At 46.2% G+C, this 18,488-nt stretch overlaps 1 protein-coding gene across 1 annotated transcript in view; it reads right to left on the bottom strand.

The window, feature by feature from the left end:
- Positions 1–1,199: 1,199 nt before the first annotated feature.
- ATP6V0D2 (ATPase H+ transporting V0 subunit d2) overlaps positions 1,200–18,488 on the bottom strand; it is a 33,662-nt gene continuing 16,373 nt past the window's right edge. Inside the window, exons 3-8 of the mRNA XM_019726264.2 lie at positions 12,344–12,522; positions 11,078–11,157; positions 9,708–9,785; positions 4,535–4,711; positions 3,147–3,224; positions 1,200–1,685 (exon numbers count right to left, since the gene is read on the bottom strand). Coding sequence (XP_019581823.1) covers positions 1,524–1,685; positions 3,147–3,224; positions 4,535–4,711; positions 9,708–9,785; positions 11,078–11,157; positions 12,344–12,522 — 754 coding nt within the window. The 3' untranslated portion in view covers positions 1,200–1,523. The remainder of the gene's footprint in view (positions 1,686–3,146; positions 3,225–4,534; positions 4,712–9,707; positions 9,786–11,077; positions 11,158–12,343; positions 12,523–18,488) is intronic.

Here is an 18,488-nt window from a genome sequence, read left to right on the forward strand (position 1 = left end):
CAGGTGTGTCGTATCTGTGACATCTGACATTATTAACAGCATGTTTTAAGTGGTAGACTTAAGAGTTGCTACGAATGAACCCCTTGTGGGGTTCAGGACAAGCCACCCCAAGATGTGCCTCTGGTATGTGGATTACTTTGAGCTAAAGGCAGTGTTAGCTTCAGGTTCAAGAGAACCTTTAACTACCTGGAAGAACTGGAATTAGGGGCCCTGTGGGTAATAAGAGGTTATCAGCGATAATCTCTTTCTGACCCACTTAGCTGGCAGGGCAAACTTATTTACTAACCATCTGCTCCTTACCTTCCTGTAGTGACCCTTTGAAGCCCCCAGGCACCTTACCTCACCCCTAGCTCAGGACGTCTTATACACCTCAGCCCCCTTTTTATCCCTGGCAGCTCGTGCATGTGGGGTTCCTGTACATATGTGCGCACTGAATTTAGTTATTTTCTCTCGCTAATCTGTCTTGTGTCTATTTGATTATTAGAGCAGCTGAAAGAACCTTGAGGGTGGAGAAAAGTGTCTTCTTCCCGCGCAATAGCAAATACAGGTTTTCTACTTCGGAATCTCTTATATTTTTAAAGAAAGGATGTGAGCAGTATTGGCTGTTTTTTTCTTTTTCTGGTCAGCTCTGTGTGCCAGGTGTACGGAAGTTTTATAGAGACTCACATGCTACAAACGGAACTTTATGCTTCTGAATGCGTAAAATACAATTAGTGGGGTCATTTTCTTCTCAGGCAAAGCAAGAATGAACCATAAGAAAGCAAGACATACCTTTTGTTTGGAGAAAAGCTGTGCATGTCTAAGTTATGTGGTGGCCTTAATAACAAATTTACCACCACTTACTGTGTTTCCCCGAAAATAAGACCCAGCTGGACCATCAGCTCTAATGCGTCTTTTGGAGCAAAAATTCATATAAGACCCGATATTATATTATATTATAATTATATTATATTAATTATAAGACCTGGTCTTATTTTACTACAAGTTAATTTTTGTTTCAAAAGACGCATTAGAGCTGATTGTCCTGCTAGGTCTTATTTTCGGGGAAACACGCAACATTTGGGGAACGACTAAACTGTGCAGCCCTTCCGAACCTACAGATCAGAATGCACTGGAAAAAAGACACTATTTCCCATCACACACAGCCCATGTGGGCTACATACAGCTATGGGTTTGTGCCTGTGGAGGAACATGGAAAAGCAAGTGTAAATACCTTTATTAGGTTTGATTTTTAACACAACAAAGAAAGCATGGGGAAAGTACCAAGGGGTTAATTAAAATGAACATCTCAGGTCCGGTGAAGAGTGAGACATAAATGTGGAAAAAAGATTTAAGGCTGCTGGGGGGAACAAATGAATGCTTTGTTTCAGAGTTGGTTTCCTGTGTTTCCCGTGGGTCTGCTATTCATGACAGTGCCGTGTGGCTTCCTTACGTGTAACTTAGACAACACAACAACACCCTTCCCTGTTTTTCCTGGTAACTTCCTCTCACACGTTTGTCTGCATCCGAGGCCCCGCGCTGGGTTACAAAATTGGAATGTAGCTGTTGATTTTAGTTCGGTGTCTCTGTGAGATGCATTCTGCAATCCACACGATGTTTCTCATTTCCTGTTCCTTCAGCTTCGTGTAAGCATAAAACACCCCGTAGTGGAATTGCCTGCTGAATGCCAACACATTCATTTTCACCTGAGAAGGGAAAAAAAAGTAATGTGGACCATCAGCTTACCTGGAATATCCTCCATTTACGAAGGCATATTAAGCTACAGGTTGGCTTGTGCTTATACTGATAAATGCGGGTGAAAACAGCAGTTTAAAAAGTAACTTTGTAGAACAGCACACAGTCTCCAAATCTTAGCAGTATTGCAAGCACAGGGATTTAGGAACTTGTGTGTGTGTGTGTGTGTGTGTGTGTGTGTGTGTGTGTCTTTGAAGTAATATTTACTTGGCTTCTAGCTACTGGGCTTGTGTCCTTTAGGGGAAGTATTTTTCCTCAGCCATAGTGTTTAAAATTTTTAAAAGGTTTTGGGCCATCTAACTCCCCTCCAGGACAATGCCCCAGGCCCCTGCAATTTAGACTTAGAGGTATTATGAGCTTTCCTACGATGCTCTGCTGGCAACCTAACTTACAGTTTAATTGCGGTTTTTTAGTTTTGTTTTTTCTGCAGAAGGGAGATAAACAAAACAAAAATTTCAAAAAAGTATTTTTAACTGAGGGTAAAGTCTGAAATGGAACGATTCCTGTATGGTTTTCCGTTTTGAAAAAAAAAAAAAAAGGAGAGATACCGAGTCCCCTAGGCAGCTCTGAAAACCTCAAGCACAGTAGCCAGGAAGTGAGGGCCCGGCTCTCAGGGGCAGACACTGATTTTTCCTGCCCATAGAAGCTTCCGTCAGCCTCCTTGCAGCACTAGTGCAGTGGTGTGGAACTGTAAGAGTCCTCATGTATGGGGCCGCTCAACGTGTTTGTACTTCTTTCTGTGACAGACCTGAGACAGTGGTTGGAAATGTCCTGAGTAAGACTGACAGCAAGACCCGCCCCTCCCCATTCTGCTTTCTGGAACCTATCCAACCCGATAGTTTGGGTCGATTTCTGAGTTCTCTGTTAACTCCAGTTAATTCCAATGGAAGGGCCTGTGGTTTTCGAGAAATGAATAGAATACACTAGAAAAATCCTCAAGATGTGGGGGACCTTACCTGGTACAAAAAGGAAAAAAGCCCCTTTGTTGAGCAGCTCAGCAGCTCAGGAATTGATGATAAATGAATTAAGCACCCTCCTCCCTTTTTAGGGACAGAGTGTCATCTAGACTCTCTGGATGGATTTCCATGTGTATAATCCCTAGGTGCCCGTGACTTACACTGTAACCACAGATAAATCCTTCTCCAGGAAGGGAGGACCAGGAATGAGCTGCCCCCACAGGGTGGGTGTGGTGAGGACAGTAAGGTATGATGGTGGGGACCTGCGTTCTTCCCAGGGCACCACTGCGCGCACAGGTGTCTGGATGGCACAGCTCCACACGAGGCCACACCACAGGTGAGCCACAGGGCCCTCTGAGGCAGAGGTCTAACAAACACCCACACAAGAAGCTGTTTGACATGCAGAGTGGGAGAAAGAGCTTGGATAAGCTGACAGCGTTTCCATGCATAACATACCTCGTGCTCATAAAACACATCCTCCAACGACTTTCCCTCACTGCCGTCACCCACAGCCTCGAACAAAGGCTTGTATACCTTAAAAAAAAAACAAAAAAAAACACAAGAGACGATTTTTAAACAAATTCTTGTTTCTTATAAATACCCGGGAGTGCCAAACAAATGTCTACAAGTGGACACTTTGGTCAACGTTGCTCAAGCAGTAGTTTGCTGTAATCAGAAGTGTCTGGACGCTAATTGGAACCACTTTGAGCACGTCTTGTAATTACAGAAGTCAAAGGTGACGTGTATTCATCTTTTGTTATCGGTATATATTATTACAATTAATACAGGTTTTTCTATTCTTAAAATGTGTATACATTTTTTGGCACCCTCTGTATGTATGAAGATATTGTCCTAACAATATAGAAATTGTGCATCAATTTTTTAAAAACCTGCCCAGGTTATTTTTCTTAGTAAGTCTTCCCCCCTCCCTCCCCCAGGAATACCTCAAAATCTGAGTGACAAGAGTGTGTGGATGGGTTTGAAGCCTACTGGCTTACTCAAACCTCCAAGGGGGTTGGGGGAAACAGCTCTCCCAGTGTACACTGGTTGATCAATATGGGTTCCTGGGTTCTTTGAGACGACAACTGATAAAACTCACATGGAATTTCAGGTGTGGAAGACATGGGAATTAGGGAGAAACTCAAACTTTAGTATTAGGCTACAGAGCCTCTTGCAATGACATATGAGATGCTACAAAGGTTTATGCATTGTCCACTGACTTTTCTCACTCCTAGGGGTCTTCAGAAATCCATAGGGAAAGGTAAGCGGCGTGTCCCTCCAGTTTGGGAAAAGTTACCCGGCGGGTCTGTAGGGTACTGTCTGCAAGCTAGAAGGAATGGAATTGGGAAGAGGCGTGTTGGGCTGTCCCAGAGCAGCTGGATGTGGCTTTGGGACGGACGTAGCAGCCTTCCCGGTCCTCTTCCCTGGCCACTGGGCAGAGACTAGTACAAACAAGTTTACCCATATTCTCCCTTGTATTTCAAGTACCTCATCCTGTTTACCCACTGGGCACTTGAAAGGACCGCTGGCTCAGGCAGTTTACGTAACTTTGACCTGAGCTCACATTTCCAGAATGGCGCACCGTCTCTTGGGGAACTTGCTTTATTGGGCACTTGAAAAGAAGTGCTCAAATGACCGTTCCTTGGAGACTTAAACAAGTACTCGCTTGGCAGGAACCCGCTTGGGTTAGAAACCTGGGAGACACATTACAGCAAGAGATACCGCTTTCCACCTTACAAACAACATAACTGCTGCAGATGAGACGTGTAGATTTGACGTGTGCCTTCTAAAGTGCACGTGATGGAATAATGCAGACATTTAAGGAAGCTGGGGTCGCCACGTACTCCATAATTGTCCGCCACCATCTTCATCTGTTCGAAGTCTTCTGCTTGGGCCAGCAGGCGCAGCCCTTCTGGGTAGAGCTTGCCACAGGTCGGGTAGAGGGTCTCCCGGTCACCTTTGCTCAGTTCAGTGCCAAAGGAGTTGAGAGTGATGGTAAAAGCACGTCTGTCGGCCTCAAACTGAATTTGCAAGACAAAAAATTGGTGAAATCTAACCACCTACTAAATGCTATAAACAGAACCCTATAGAGACAAAGCCATTTTCATGGGGATTTGCTTTCCTTTCGGGTCGATGTCTAATTATAACACGGACATGTGCTGTTAATGTTCCCTGAGTCTCTTCTTATACTGAAGCGACTGCATTGGCCATGGACTCCTTACCAACCGTTAGCTCCCAGGCCGTCTGCAGTTACTTACCCACATGTCTCTGCCACGTAGGCCACTCATGTCTCCTCCATAAAAATGGGACTAATACCTACTTGTGGGGTCCATTCAGGGGTAGAACAAGATAAGGTAGGTGGCCGTGCCTAGCAGGGTGTTTGGAACAAAAAGAGCGTGTCGGACATGTTAATAATACATCTCTCTGGTTGCTGGTGTTAGTTTGGTGACTTACAGAATGAAGTGGCGTGCTACCTCCCATTCGTTTGGACTTGCGTGGTTTGGGTTTTCTTTCTTAAAGTCCTAGGTTCTATATCAATAAATCTAACTCTGTAGCTAAGCATCACATGACTTGTGGCAAGTGACTTTCATCTCGGGCCCTCAGCTTCCTCCTTTCTTAAGCTGATGGGGTTTGGCCACGTGACCGTTCAGGTAGGTCCCAGGCGCTCATGGCCGGTCGTTTCTGTTCTGAGAATCTCTAGGCTCCTGAGCCAGCAGCCCCTGTCAGGCCTCTCCTGTCCTGCGAACCACTCAGTCTGCCTTGAAATTTCGTTCTGTGCCTTTGGTCTTCGGGTCCGCCTCCCACTGCTCTGACCATCCCGTGTGGACCCGTCCTTCACGGGCTCCTCTGCCTACCACGGGCGTTGGCCCTGGTGCCCTGGGCAAGAAACGCTTCTCTCTGTACCTGAGTCTCCCTGCACCACCCCACATCATCTTAATATCTACCGGGATGTTTCTCCCTCTTCTAACATTTTTGTGGGATCATGTCCAGCTTATTCATTGCTCCTTTTGGTATAACCAGTGCCCGACACACAGGCAGATCTTAACTGTTCACTGAAGCCAACGGAATGGTCCATGATTCTGCTAAACATTTGCCAATATTCTCCACGAAATTCCTACCCAGGGTGTGTTTCACAGAGTAGTAACTTTGGCGTCAACCTGGAAGTTTGTTAGAAATGCAGAGTCTCAGGCCACTGTCCAGGCCCCGGAATCTGCATTGTGACAGGGTGCCAAGGTTATTCGGAGGTACACGGAAGCTAAGGTGAGTATCTACGATACCCTTTTGATCAGCTCACTAGGCGCTGACAAATCCAGACCTGCCACAGGTTTCACTGGAACTTCTGTGTTAGAACAGGTGTTTCCTAGAGCAGTGAGAGTTGGTTCCTTGCTCCTTCCCCTGACTCGCATGGAAATTGTGAGTGAGCCAGACACTGGGAGCGGCCTTATTTGGAAGCAAAGGCAGCTGCCTCTGGCTACCGAAAAGAACCAGTCCTGTCAGTCGTTTTAGATCTTGCAGGAATAAGAGAAGAAGTGCAAGAGGGAGATTTCATGACAACCAGAAACCCTGGAATAAAGCTCACAGAGGGAGAAGCAACCACGGGAGTGAATTTTGGCAGATGTTTTTCCGCATGCTTCCTAGTTGGAAGATGTTAGGATTTTACGGAGAGAAGCGGGGCAGGGTAGGTGGCGCTGAGACCTGCAAGGACTGGCCAGAGCCACACATGGGGGGGAGCAGCGGGAGCAGCGGGAGGGACAGGTAGCTGGGCAGAGCCCTGAGAGACTTCCCAGGCCAGGCCAAGGGGAGACTGATGGAGGCAATGGCTCCCTGAGCCCTCCGCACGCTTCCTAACTTCTCGCCTTGGTAACACATCTTACAGGATGCATGCGTACAGGACGCGTACTCCTCTCCTTAACGCTCCGCATGGAAATCCTACCTGCACAGCAGGGTCCCATCATATGCAGTCTTTTCCAGAAGGAGCCCTTCTGTTTCCTCCCTTATTGGGTATGGTTTCCTTTCTCTCATTATACTTCAATTTCCCTTTTATTCAGTGTATCTGCCTTCTGTGTTCTTCTCGTCTAGACACCGTGTGTGTGTGTGTGTGTGTGTGTGTGTGTGTGTGTGTTCTTTTAGTGAAAAGAACTATAACTTTGAATTGTAGGATGGCTACACTGCCCTTGAGTATCCCATAGCAGACGTTTGACCCAGCATCGGCTTGTAGAGGAGCGTGAATGGGGCAGGATTCGGTTCCCTCAAGCCCTGTGTCACGTAAGGGGGTGGCATCCTGCTGGGACATGTATGTCAGATGTGCTGTCTTTCTTCCCTCCTCCCTACAACACTCATTCATTAGGAAGCCACAACTTTGTTGTCGTTGTTGCAAAAGATAACAATGTACTGTGGACCTGTTCAGCATCATTATCAGCTGGCTGATCATTCTTGCAGGTTCACACCTGTGGGAGCAGTGGGGGGAGGGGGAGGTGCGGGGGTGGGGGGACAGTGACTGAGCTGCAGTCGAGCCCGGCCTGGTCAGCCTGTGCTGACCGGGGAGCTGAGACAGACGTTCTGTGCTTACTCTCCCCGTCCCCTCACCTCTGCAGGCTGAGGAGGAGAAGTAAGGCAGTGCCTGCCCTGAACATAAGTCAACTTCTTTTTCTGTCGAAGTTACAGGCTTGTCATTAGGTCAGATTTTTGCATGCAGGCGAGGTACATGCTCTCTCCCACTAGAGTGAGTCTTTTCAAGTCTCCTGTCCAACAAGATTTCGTGAGAATATATATACAGGAGAACTTTATAAACTGGAAGTGCTCTCCAGTGGCACGGATAAAAGGGGAGGCAGTTACATGAGCTGACATATTTATATAAGGCCGGCAAATCTCTCCTGATCCGATCATTAGAAACATAATTGTATGCCATGTGTCACTGGTGTTTCTATGTAAATGTATGAAGAGAGTTAAACGGATTTTTATTTTTAAAGCAGCTTGGAAGAAAACCTAAAATTGTAGCATCAAGTGTATAGGAAACGGATGGTGAGAACACTGGGTGTGTGTGCGGTCGTGCCGTCAAACCCGCCCAGTGACAAGCCTTTTAATACTCTGCTGTCCTTTTCACGCCACCAAGGATGACAAAGGCATCAGTCTTATCTAGTTCTGAATTTTTATAGCACATGCAGTGTCACTTAGCACTTACTTTTCTACAAGGACTGGGAATGGTGAATTCAACGTGGGCGGAATGTAACTGGTGAATAAACATAGCATCTGGAGCCAGGCTGCTGGGTTCAAATCCTGACACTACCACTTTCTGACCGTGTGGGATCAGCTACGCTCCGAGCCTCCTCTGTGCCTCAGTGGCCCCTTCTGAAAAACATATCAAACTACCTGCCTCGTTGTGTTACTTTGAAGTCCAAGTGAATTCATGTACTAAAGCACTTAGGATAGTATCTGGCACATAATAAACATTAGCTATCCATAGTGCCACTGTATACCCTGTGTAAGTTTTACCATAACTCATATGTCACAGCTTTTGTCAGAATAAAGATATGAACCGTGTCTAAACCACAGGAATTATGCCATGTAGAAACTATACTTTTGAGCCATAGAGAGTGTGGCTTCTTAGAGGGTGGCTAGCAATTAGATGTATGAAGAGAAGGGGAGGAAGCTTTATGGGGCCACCAGGTTGCTTATGTTCTGTGATCAGCATGTCTGAAAGACTAACTCATTTCTGACGTTAGTAGGCCACAAAATAATAAATGTTGTTTATTTACCAATGCTCACGTTCTGTGTAACATGGACAGGGACACAACATGTTTCCTGGAGGTCTCCAGCGACAAGCTTTTTACTCCCAGGACTGCTTTGGCTCTAAGAGTTTCAACAGGGGATAACACAGTGTCCATACTGTAAAATATTTAACGATTCGATGTTTGGAGGGGAACTAATTTTCCCACCTGCAGTTTCAGAATGTTAGGTTAACATGTATACAGATGAAGTTACTCCGATTCTCTCTCTCTCTGTCTCTTCTCTCTCTCTCTCTCTCTTTTGCCTAAAGGGTAGTTTTTAATCAGGCTTTTCTTGAAATCAGAAGTCATGGAACTATTTAAGTATCTACCCACCAATGAAGTCATTATAACAGAGACTCTAAGGATTAAAGATATTCTTTGGACAAAACTTGGCTTCACAGGGCAAAACAAGGGCTTTTCCAAGCATAGAATAATATATATATTTTTTTTCCAAGCATAGAATAATATATATATATATATAAATATGTACCAGAATGACATAATAATATATATCATTCTGATCATATATATATTATTATATATATATATTATTTTGTATATCTTTATTTAAATATATATGTATTTTTTAAATTCAAGTCACTTATAAAGCCAGGAAGAAAGACCACAGACAACAGTGCAAATGATGCCAGGACACCCACCCCAGACCCCTCTGACTCCCAGCCTGAATTCCCCATGCATTTGCGGAGCCACATTTGCAAGCAAGAGGCTTCTGAGCACAGATAAAATCTGTGATGATAAAGAGGGATTCAAAAGCGTGTAATAACATTGGTTAGGGAGGGAGAAACCAGTGGTGGCATTTGGCACATCATTAACTAAGCGTGCCAGCCTGAAGCCTCTGACCAGAGCAGACTCCTGTCAGCTCTGGAGTGAGTGCCAGGGCTGCCTGCAGAAGCTCGGGGGTCATATGAGCTCCCACAGTCCACCAATTGCCATTGTTTACTCAACTTTTAACTAATTCTGATCTTTCTTCATACGGCGGCAAAATGAATCACACCCAAACTTTTATACGCATTATTCTGTTCTAATTCCAAAATAACTCTTCCATGTAGACAACTTGGGAAAAGGCCACTCTTAACAGAAGACATCAAATAATATACATATAATAAAACACATTGCGTATTTTATTTTATATAAAGAAGCTTCTAAGATAAAGAGCCATAAGTAGGATTATATAAATGAAACATGTATAAGCACATCATTTGGCATAAAAACATTCAAGGACTCTTACCTCAAGAATGGGACACATAATTTCTGCTGTGACATCACCATGATTCTTACAGAATTTATAGAATGCCTCGAGGTAAGACTTCAAAAGAAGAAAGAGCACAAAACAATAAAATAAATATATTCTCCTTTTGGAAATCAGCTCTTCATGGCTTATTAAACACTGTAATGGAAATTGAATCACTTCTCCCAGAGGGAGATACTTGATAATAAATTTGGAACAAATTTTTCGCATTGAAGCGTGTTGTACAGCCTGAAAAAGAAGCCTGTGGACTGACGAAGTTGTACGTAGCAGCCCTTATAATTACTGAGAAGCTTGTTCCATGGTTCACCCCTGCTCCTCTAACAAGAGCGCCAGAACCTCATGAGCTTAGCAAGTCGCTCTGGATTTGGCCCTGTGCTGACTTTTCATCGCTGAGGGCCCAGCAGACGCCTTTCGGAAGGCTCTGAGGGCAGAGGGCTCACTGAATGGCAGCGTCTGGGCTGTGGTCAGACCGCCTGTATCTCTGTCCCCACATTATCACTCACTAGCTGGCTGACTTCTGCCAGGCAACCTTACATCTCCATGCCTCCGTTTTCTCATCTGAGGAGTAGAGACAGCACATCATTTGCTCAATGGATGGAGTGAATGAATGCTGGCAAAGCACTGAGAGCAGTGCCTGCTGTTAGCTGTATCTAAGGGGTGCCTCCTCTAAGCCCATAAGTCTCTTGAGAACAAGGCAAATGGCTTGAATGCCACACTTCTGGGAGGACCATATGTTTCAGCATAGCATGCTGCATGCGGCATGGCCGTATACATTTATTCAGGCCTCCGTGAGAAGGTCCAAAGGGACTATGGCCACACGAGTGAAAACAGAGACTCTGCTCAGCCCTGTTCCACAGAGCTGCCCACATGGTCCAGACAGTCAGGTGGCCAGATTTTGCCAAGCGGCACATGTGATGTAGTGTCCACAGTTGGTCATGTTGGTGTGCTCTCCACTGTCAGTGGGTTCAAAGTATGTGGACAAGGTAACCGTGCAATTCAGGGACTCTAACAGGGTGTGGAAGAGAGAAGGACTCTAGATGACACGAGGGTCACTGTGAATGCTGGTCGCTTTCACGTGGACTGATGTACTTCACCCCACTCATCTACCCAGCCATGCAATCAACACCTTATATGTTCCAGGCGAAGAGCTGGGGGCACAGAGAGAATGGGGTGTGGTGCCTCCTCTCTCCCACCTTGCTGGCTGGGGGAGCTGGCATGCATGTTGGCCAGATATGCACGGATTCGTAGTTGCAGAAGCTGGCTAAGGGGCAAAGTCACGTCCAGTAAAGAACTCTGCTTATGATGTATTACGTAACAAAAGAAAACATAATATTTGGGGAAGCAGTTACCTTGTAGAGTTTATTGCGCAATATTTCAATATTCAGTTCATCTAGAGTATTTTCAGACATGCAGTCTTGAAAGAATGGAGCTGGAAAATAGAAATTATCATACAAAATAAATTAAAATCAAAACTGGTGCAAAATGTCCCCTGAACGCACCCACCTGTGCTCCCCCGACTAGGACCGTGTGGACTCTGAGTCCACAGACGCCATCAGCCTGACAGTAATGACATGACAATGGGAGTGATGGTTTACTAAGCACTTACATGTGTGAACCCTCCCAAAACATGGGACATACTGTAACTTACTCAGTCCTTACGAATTGCTCACTTTCAGACTTACTTTTTGAAGCCCTCCCCCACCATTATCTAATAGGAATACTTACCATCTGCAACTTTACTATGTGCCAAGTTTTGAGTTGTACTTAAACTGCATCTTATTTAGTTTTCAAAACTCTAAAATGAGGAAACGGGGACTGAATGGCCCCAAGTCACCTTGTTGGGACCAGGCAGAGCCTGGCTTCATGCTCACAGATGTCTGATTCCAGACCCACCCTCTTTCCTCTGTGATATGCACCCTTAGCATCGGACACTTGAAGGTGACACAATTCTATTTTCTTTTTAAAACGTCTGTCCTAAACAGCAGTAATTTTGACAAATCATCAATAGTACCTTGCTGCTATCCAAATTTCCTGACAATAATGCCTCCAAAATTGTCCCATCAGCATCTTGAATGCTACAGCTATTGTCAGTGCTGAATTCTAAAGACATTAACATTCATTTCGTCATTGCTTCTGGTCATTTGACAGATGGGCATTTCTGAGCATCTCAGGAAAATGGCATTTCTAAACTTCCTAAAACAAAATGCTTTCTACACGAAGCCTTATTGAAACACAAGTTTCAAATGAAAGGATTCGGAATTAATTACATAAAACCTAGCTAGAAAATTAATATTTTGAAAAAGTACAAGTTTTGTTCACTTCTTTGCTGTGGTCTGGTACAAAGTACAAGGGTTTGGGGTGGGTGGGTGGGTGGGGGTGAGCCTCAGCTCGTTTTTGGCTAGAGATGGCTCATCTGTGACGCTGGCAGGTGACTTCATTTGTCTTGCTCTGAGGAGTGAATGGTCTGTACTAGAAGATTCCTGCATGTCCCATCCACTCCAAGCAGCCTGTATAGTATGACCCTATTTACGGAAAAAACTGTGACTTGGTTGTACATTTCCTAGTGACTGTGGCAACACACAAGGGCAGCTCTAGAATCATGTATGCAGTCCTACCTAGGGGCGTTTCCACCAGGACGGCACTAAAGAGATCAGAAGGTGTCTCTGCAATGTTGACCGCTTCCATTTCCGTGAAACGGCCCAGTGGGTGGCACTTCACCAGAATTTCCTTCACAGACTTCTTCTGCAACGCGCCGTTCATCAGCAGAATCACGTTATCGATCATGTAGCTGCACCTGGTAAGAAGAATGGGGGGGGGAACCCGCAGGGGAGTAAGACGCAGCCCCTGGACAAACACAACATCAGGCTGATGCTCTACGCGGAGGAGATGGGTGAGTCTCTGTTTGGAACTCCGGGGCTGGAGAGAGGTGGGTGGGTAAACATCTGACTCTGGCATGTCCGAGTTGGAAAAACCATATCCAATGTTGTAACAACGAATTGACGCTTCATAAAGCCGTGGCTGGTGAGACTACAAGAAGATGAGACAACTACACAGTAGCTGTCACATGGGTGGGGTGGGGGTGAGGGTGTGCACCGGTCGGCTTTATCAGCATGGACGGTTGGCCTTCAAAGTTGAGAAACACAGACCTAGGGAGTTTCATTCTACTTTAAAACCTGACTGTTTAAATCTGCAATGAAGCCCATCATCAAGAATTCAAAATTTAAAATATCTGAAAATAAGTTGAAAATGTGAATATACTGATTCAATTTAATAGTAAATATTTACTCTTAGTTTTTTAAAATAGTCTGTATTCCTTTCCTTCTGTGAGAGCAGACAGTGAACTTTTTAGCCCCCCTCACATTCCCCCCAACCCAGCATCCCAAGGTGTCCACGGGTTCATATCTTATGTTATTTCTTTGCCCAGGCTGAGCCCTGCCAGAATATCCTGGGTGCATGTGCTTGTCCACTCGTGCATTCGGCATCTAGGATATTCAGCAAGGTCAAGAAGTAACACACAGTCCTTTCCTTCACAGAGAGCACAGTTTAAGGGGGGAGCTGGACGCGGAATCCACGACAGTAACTGGTATGATGTATATACGCTCTGTCAAAAGAATTACAGGGTGGTGCGGGCTTGCAGAGCCCAGTGCTCAACCCGTCTGGAGTCAGCCTGCCCAGGGGGTGACGGTCACGCCGCCACCTGCAGCATAAGCAGATGTCCAGGCAGAGGGACTGGGGCAGGGGGAAGACGTCTCTGGCAGAAAGATGCACGTGCAAAGCCCTTTTCTCTGGGGCCGATGACAACCAGATGCGGAATTTGGGTGCTCAGGGTGACAGGGGAAGCCAAATGCCTTTAAACAGAAGGGGGCATTATGGTCTGTGTGGAACATGGATGAAAACAGGACAAGTGGTAAACACTCACTAGTGAGGTGCTCTACACAAGTTATTTCATCATGATAACAACACCGTGATGATAATAGGTACTATTTCTGTTTCAGGTCCTGCTATTACTCATTTGACAGATGAGGGTAATTTGACAGAGGCCCAGAGAGGTAAACATATCGTCCATGAGGACACAGCTAATAGATGAGGGAGCTGAGAATGAAACTCTGGACTCTTTCTCCTAACCCTCCTCTACGCTGTGTTTAGTTGTCCCGACGGCACATAGGTTTCTGGGTCTCACGGACTGTGGGAGTGATGAAATGTGGGAGACCATTGCAGGAGAAGAGGTTGAGGTGGGAGCAGGCGCTCTGGGCAGAAAGAGCTGGCAGTGCCCGGGACGTAGCCCAGAGGAGACGCTGGGCAGGCCTCTCAAGTGAAGACAGCTGTGGACAGACGCTGGGCGTCAGCAGGGCTCGTGTGAAGGGGGAAGCGAAGTCTTGTTGGGAATGACTGGGATCACGTCCGCGCGTGTTTAGAGTTCCGGCCTGAGAACTCCAGGAAACCCCAACATTTCAGGACCTCAGTGGAACCTGAGAAAGGCTGACAGATGGTCGGAGGAAAGCCCAGGGGAGAGAATTCTAGGAAGTTCTAGAGAATTCTAGGAAGAAGAGGACGGAGCATGAGAGGCTACAGGGAGGTCAGGGCAGACATGAAGTGAAGTGTCCCCAGGACACAGCCACTAAGAGGTCATCTGAGGACAGCAAGAGCACTTTCCATGGACTTTGTTTGTGGAAGGGAGGGAGAGGGGAAGCGGAGGCCGAAACCTGGTCGCTGTGTGTTTAAAGTGAGTGGGAAGGAAAGAGGTTTTTAAAACAGTGCAAACTACAAGTTGCCTTTAAAGGAAGGGAGAGATAATGATATGGAGACCCCGCGGGCAGGCAAGCTTTTGACTTCCATTCTGGGTGTTGTATTTTTAACACGGGAGAGAAGCTAACATGTTTTGGTGCCCAGGGGAAAGAGGCAGCGAGAGGGTGAGCTGTGGGTCAGGGAGCGAGGGGACAGCTGATGGGAGAGTCGCGGTCCTCCCGTGATGGGACAGCGATGGCACTCAACCACTGCCACAATCCGGGCTTGGAAATAACACCTTCCGCTGGATAAAAATTAATCCAGCCACTTGGAAGCAGTGTCCTGGAGTCTGGGGGCTTGGGTTACCAACCTCCTGAGCCAGGACGCATTCCCTCCTGGAAACGTGGAGCTTCCACAATTTGCCCCAGTGAAAATTCTACCTACAGAAGCTTTGAAGCAGACAGTTATCCCTTTATAAAAACCACACGGCTATGAAGTGTCTTCCCCTCTCAAACAACAGACCCAGAGTGAGACATTATGGAATTTTAGAATCCTTCTCTCTGGAAAATTATATTCTAGTGGGAGTGCTTATTTAACTGTCCCTGATGGCTCCAAAGCTATTACCTGACAGGGGAACTGCCAGCACTTAATAATCCTGAGCAGACATTGAATTGCTCCCCACACACGTCTGTAATGCAAAGGTGTTTGAGCTGCCAACATTCCCAGACTGCAGACGATGGCTAGGCCAATTGACGGTCAGCCAGTGTCATTGGTGTGAGTACAGCTGTAGCCCACATCGAACCCCAAGCTCACACCTGTACAGTGTGTGGGTGGGTGTGAACACACGTGTGCATTGCATCTTTTTATTTTACTAATAGAGACTCTAGGCCCCATACAGCAAAGAGCAAGGGCTGTAGAGATTGGATCCTGTTTTATTTCAACTCATTCTTTAAGTGGCCTTGTTTGTAAGATGGGACAATACACCAGTTCTCACAATCTTGTTCAGTAAATGAGGTGAGAACCCAGGCTTGGCCCAAGGCAGGGGACAGGAGGGGTTCTCTTTCCTGTCCCCTCATCCCATCACACATATGCACAGGTATATAATAAGATTGGCTCTTTGGGGCGGCAGGGGGACAGTGTGCCCAGAAGACACGTTCCTTTCTGTGTGCCCAGAAGACCCTGTCATCTCTGTAGAGCTCCAGGGCCATGACCCTGGCAGCCACCACTGAGGTCACTGACGGTGCCGAGTGATTTCTGAGCTTAAAGATGACAGGAACTCACGTGGTGCAGACCCGGCGTGTTTCAGCTGACTGCGCACAAGTGGTGACAGAGCCGGGAGCAGGGCTCACTCACGCAGCTTACTACTTCTCCTGCTCACGCTCGAGACAGACACCCTCACATACAGCCCCTGCTAAATATGTGGTCCTATATGTCTGATATGGCACCCGCGGAAATCATGGTGTCACCTAAAATTGCGACTTAGGACTAAGTGCCTCAATTTCACAAATTTTAGGTTGTAAAAATAGTCATCTTTAAACATGCCAACTCTTTGTGAGGTGTTTACTACGCGCCAGGCATGACGTGTGTGTTCTCGGCCTCGCGACAGTTCAGCGCTGTGCAAACCACTAGTGTCACTACCTCATGGGTGACATGTAGTCGCAGGTCACACTGATGGAAAGAGGCAGAGTTGGGACCCCAAAGCCAAAACTGGCTCCCTGGTAGGCTGGGATAAAACGGCTCATGCCAGACAATTTGTTAGCTTTTCCTTTGCGTCTCAGAGCTCTGCTTTCTTTCTCTGTTTGCTCCCAAACTTGTATACTCTCTTGAGAAGAACTAAAATACCTTTCCTATACAGCTTTCCACCTCCGGGCTGAGAGGACAGGTGTTAAATAGTCAGATGATGTAGAGCCATAGACTTCTCAAGCTGTGGGAACCGTCTGAGGATGAAACTTTTAAGTACTTAATTGTCATGACCAGTAGCCGAGAAATGACTGCCATTCACCAAACACCTTGGCATGAGACAGAAAAAGAGAAGTGTCTTCTAAGTGCCCTCAGAGAAGCTCAAACAAATCCAGACGGAATGTGTCAGGTCATTAAGGAAGACGCAGCCACCAAGAGATGGGCACACGTCAAAGCTGGCGGGGTTTTCACAAATCCTTCCAGGCCTCGGGGTCAGATGGTGGGCTGCACGTACACCTGTGTCATCTGGCTGTCCCCAAACCATCTAGATACTCAAGGTATTTGCAGTGCAAAGGAAGACATTCATCATTGGAGGGACATGAGGGAACCAGAGATTTCAACACATTTCTAGAAGATTTGAAACAAATAGCATCTTACTGATGGCTTAGAGCAAAAAGAAAGTCACAGGTCAGAATGCACACATGATAAAGCAGCTGCAGTGCCGGGAAACTTCCAGGAAAGCGTCAAGCTCGGATTGGCTCAGGAACAGAGATGGGCCTGAACAGTAAGGCTAAGAGGACAATTAACGAGGGAAGGGTAGACTCCCACCCATTGTGGTCACAGGGTCACTGCAAGCTAAACAATGCATAGGACAGCAGTGTGTGAATCACAGGGTGTCACAGAAGGAGCCCGGGCTTTGTACACATGCCTCTTTCTAGGCCCAGCTCTGTGCCGTAAAAATCAGTTTGAGAGGAGCTCCACCTGCTCTGTCTGAAAATGGAAATATTTACTCGAGTTTGAGTGGCGGGCATCAGGACCAGTAATATACAAAAGCACCAGCAGAGTGGATTTGACCGAGAAGGAGAGCTATACGCTCTTAGAGATTTTTCCTGTAAACTGGACTTTGGCGGGATGGGAGCAGAAAATTATAAGCCACATAATCTTTAATATAAAAAATTCACAGCGTTGACAATCTTTTCTTACGTCTGAGATTTCTGCATCTGTAGTTTCCCACTTACTTCTAGTCAGTAGCGTCCTCCCTAAGTTTCCCTATTGCTCTTAGAAGATAAGGCGTTATCGGTCCAGGTGTGGAGAGAAGAAGCTGAGGGGTGCAGTCATTCGGAAGATGGAGCATCTATAAGACCATGCATCGTGTTACCGGTTGAGATATTAGTCTGATGTACACCTAGTTTATAAAGCCTGTCGCCATCCTATTCTGCTTCTTGCAACCCTAGAATTACCCTGTGTGGTCATTTTTGCCTATGATGTGTCCTTTAAGATTTCTGAACCACAAGAGGTTCCATGTTATCTCTTTGGGAATGTAATCATTAATCTCGTAACACGGGTGGTTAACGAGTCTTCCCACAGGATAACTGCTTTTATTTGACTTCCCCCTTTGGGTGTGACTGGGCGGCAAATAACTGGGTGAACTTGGTGATTGCAGTGGACTGGTTGTCTGAAAGCATTGCGACTTCCTGTGGTCTCAGCGCTCATTGCTACCGGGTCCTGCCTACCTGACAGGCTGGGTGGGTCTGCAACACTTACTACAGCGGTCTCCATGACGACGATTCTGTTGTAGGTCACCAGAACTGCAGACTATATTTGCTGGTCACACTGGTCTGTGTGGAAAATACAGGGACATGAAATGCATACCCAGGAGGAATTGTTCATGTGGGATGTATATTTGCTGCATGTGAAGTCATTTCACTCCTCGGTGAAATTGCTCTAAGACAGGTGCCCATCGGCCCTTAACGGGCCACCCCAGTTACTCCTTGTGACATGCACAGTAAGGGCCATACTGTGGGAAGTACTTTCCAATGTGTTAATTGTCCAGTGAAAGCTTTCCTTGATGACACTGGCAGCCAAGTGTGTCAGACTCCCTCCAGCTTTGTTCCGTCCCACCCTCAGCGCACGTGTGCTCATGGGCAGCTGTGCTGTTTGGTCTGATTTGCTAAGTTAGCCTGTTGAGAAATATCCCCATACACATTCTGCTTACCTCTTGAAATAGGACATTTTGGGTAACATTGTTTATTTCCCTGAAGTTTCCCTTTTTTAAATAGAGGAAATGAAAATTGAAATAATTTAGAAACGCAATTAATTTTGCTGTCACACTCATTTTTCCTTCTAGCAAAATAC

This window comes from Rhinolophus sinicus, linkage group LG14 (genome assembly GCF_036562045.2).
Source record: "Rhinolophus sinicus isolate RSC01 linkage group LG14, ASM3656204v1, whole genome shotgun sequence".
In the NCBI taxonomy this organism is placed as follows: domain Eukaryota; kingdom Metazoa; phylum Chordata; class Mammalia; order Chiroptera; family Rhinolophidae; genus Rhinolophus; species Rhinolophus sinicus.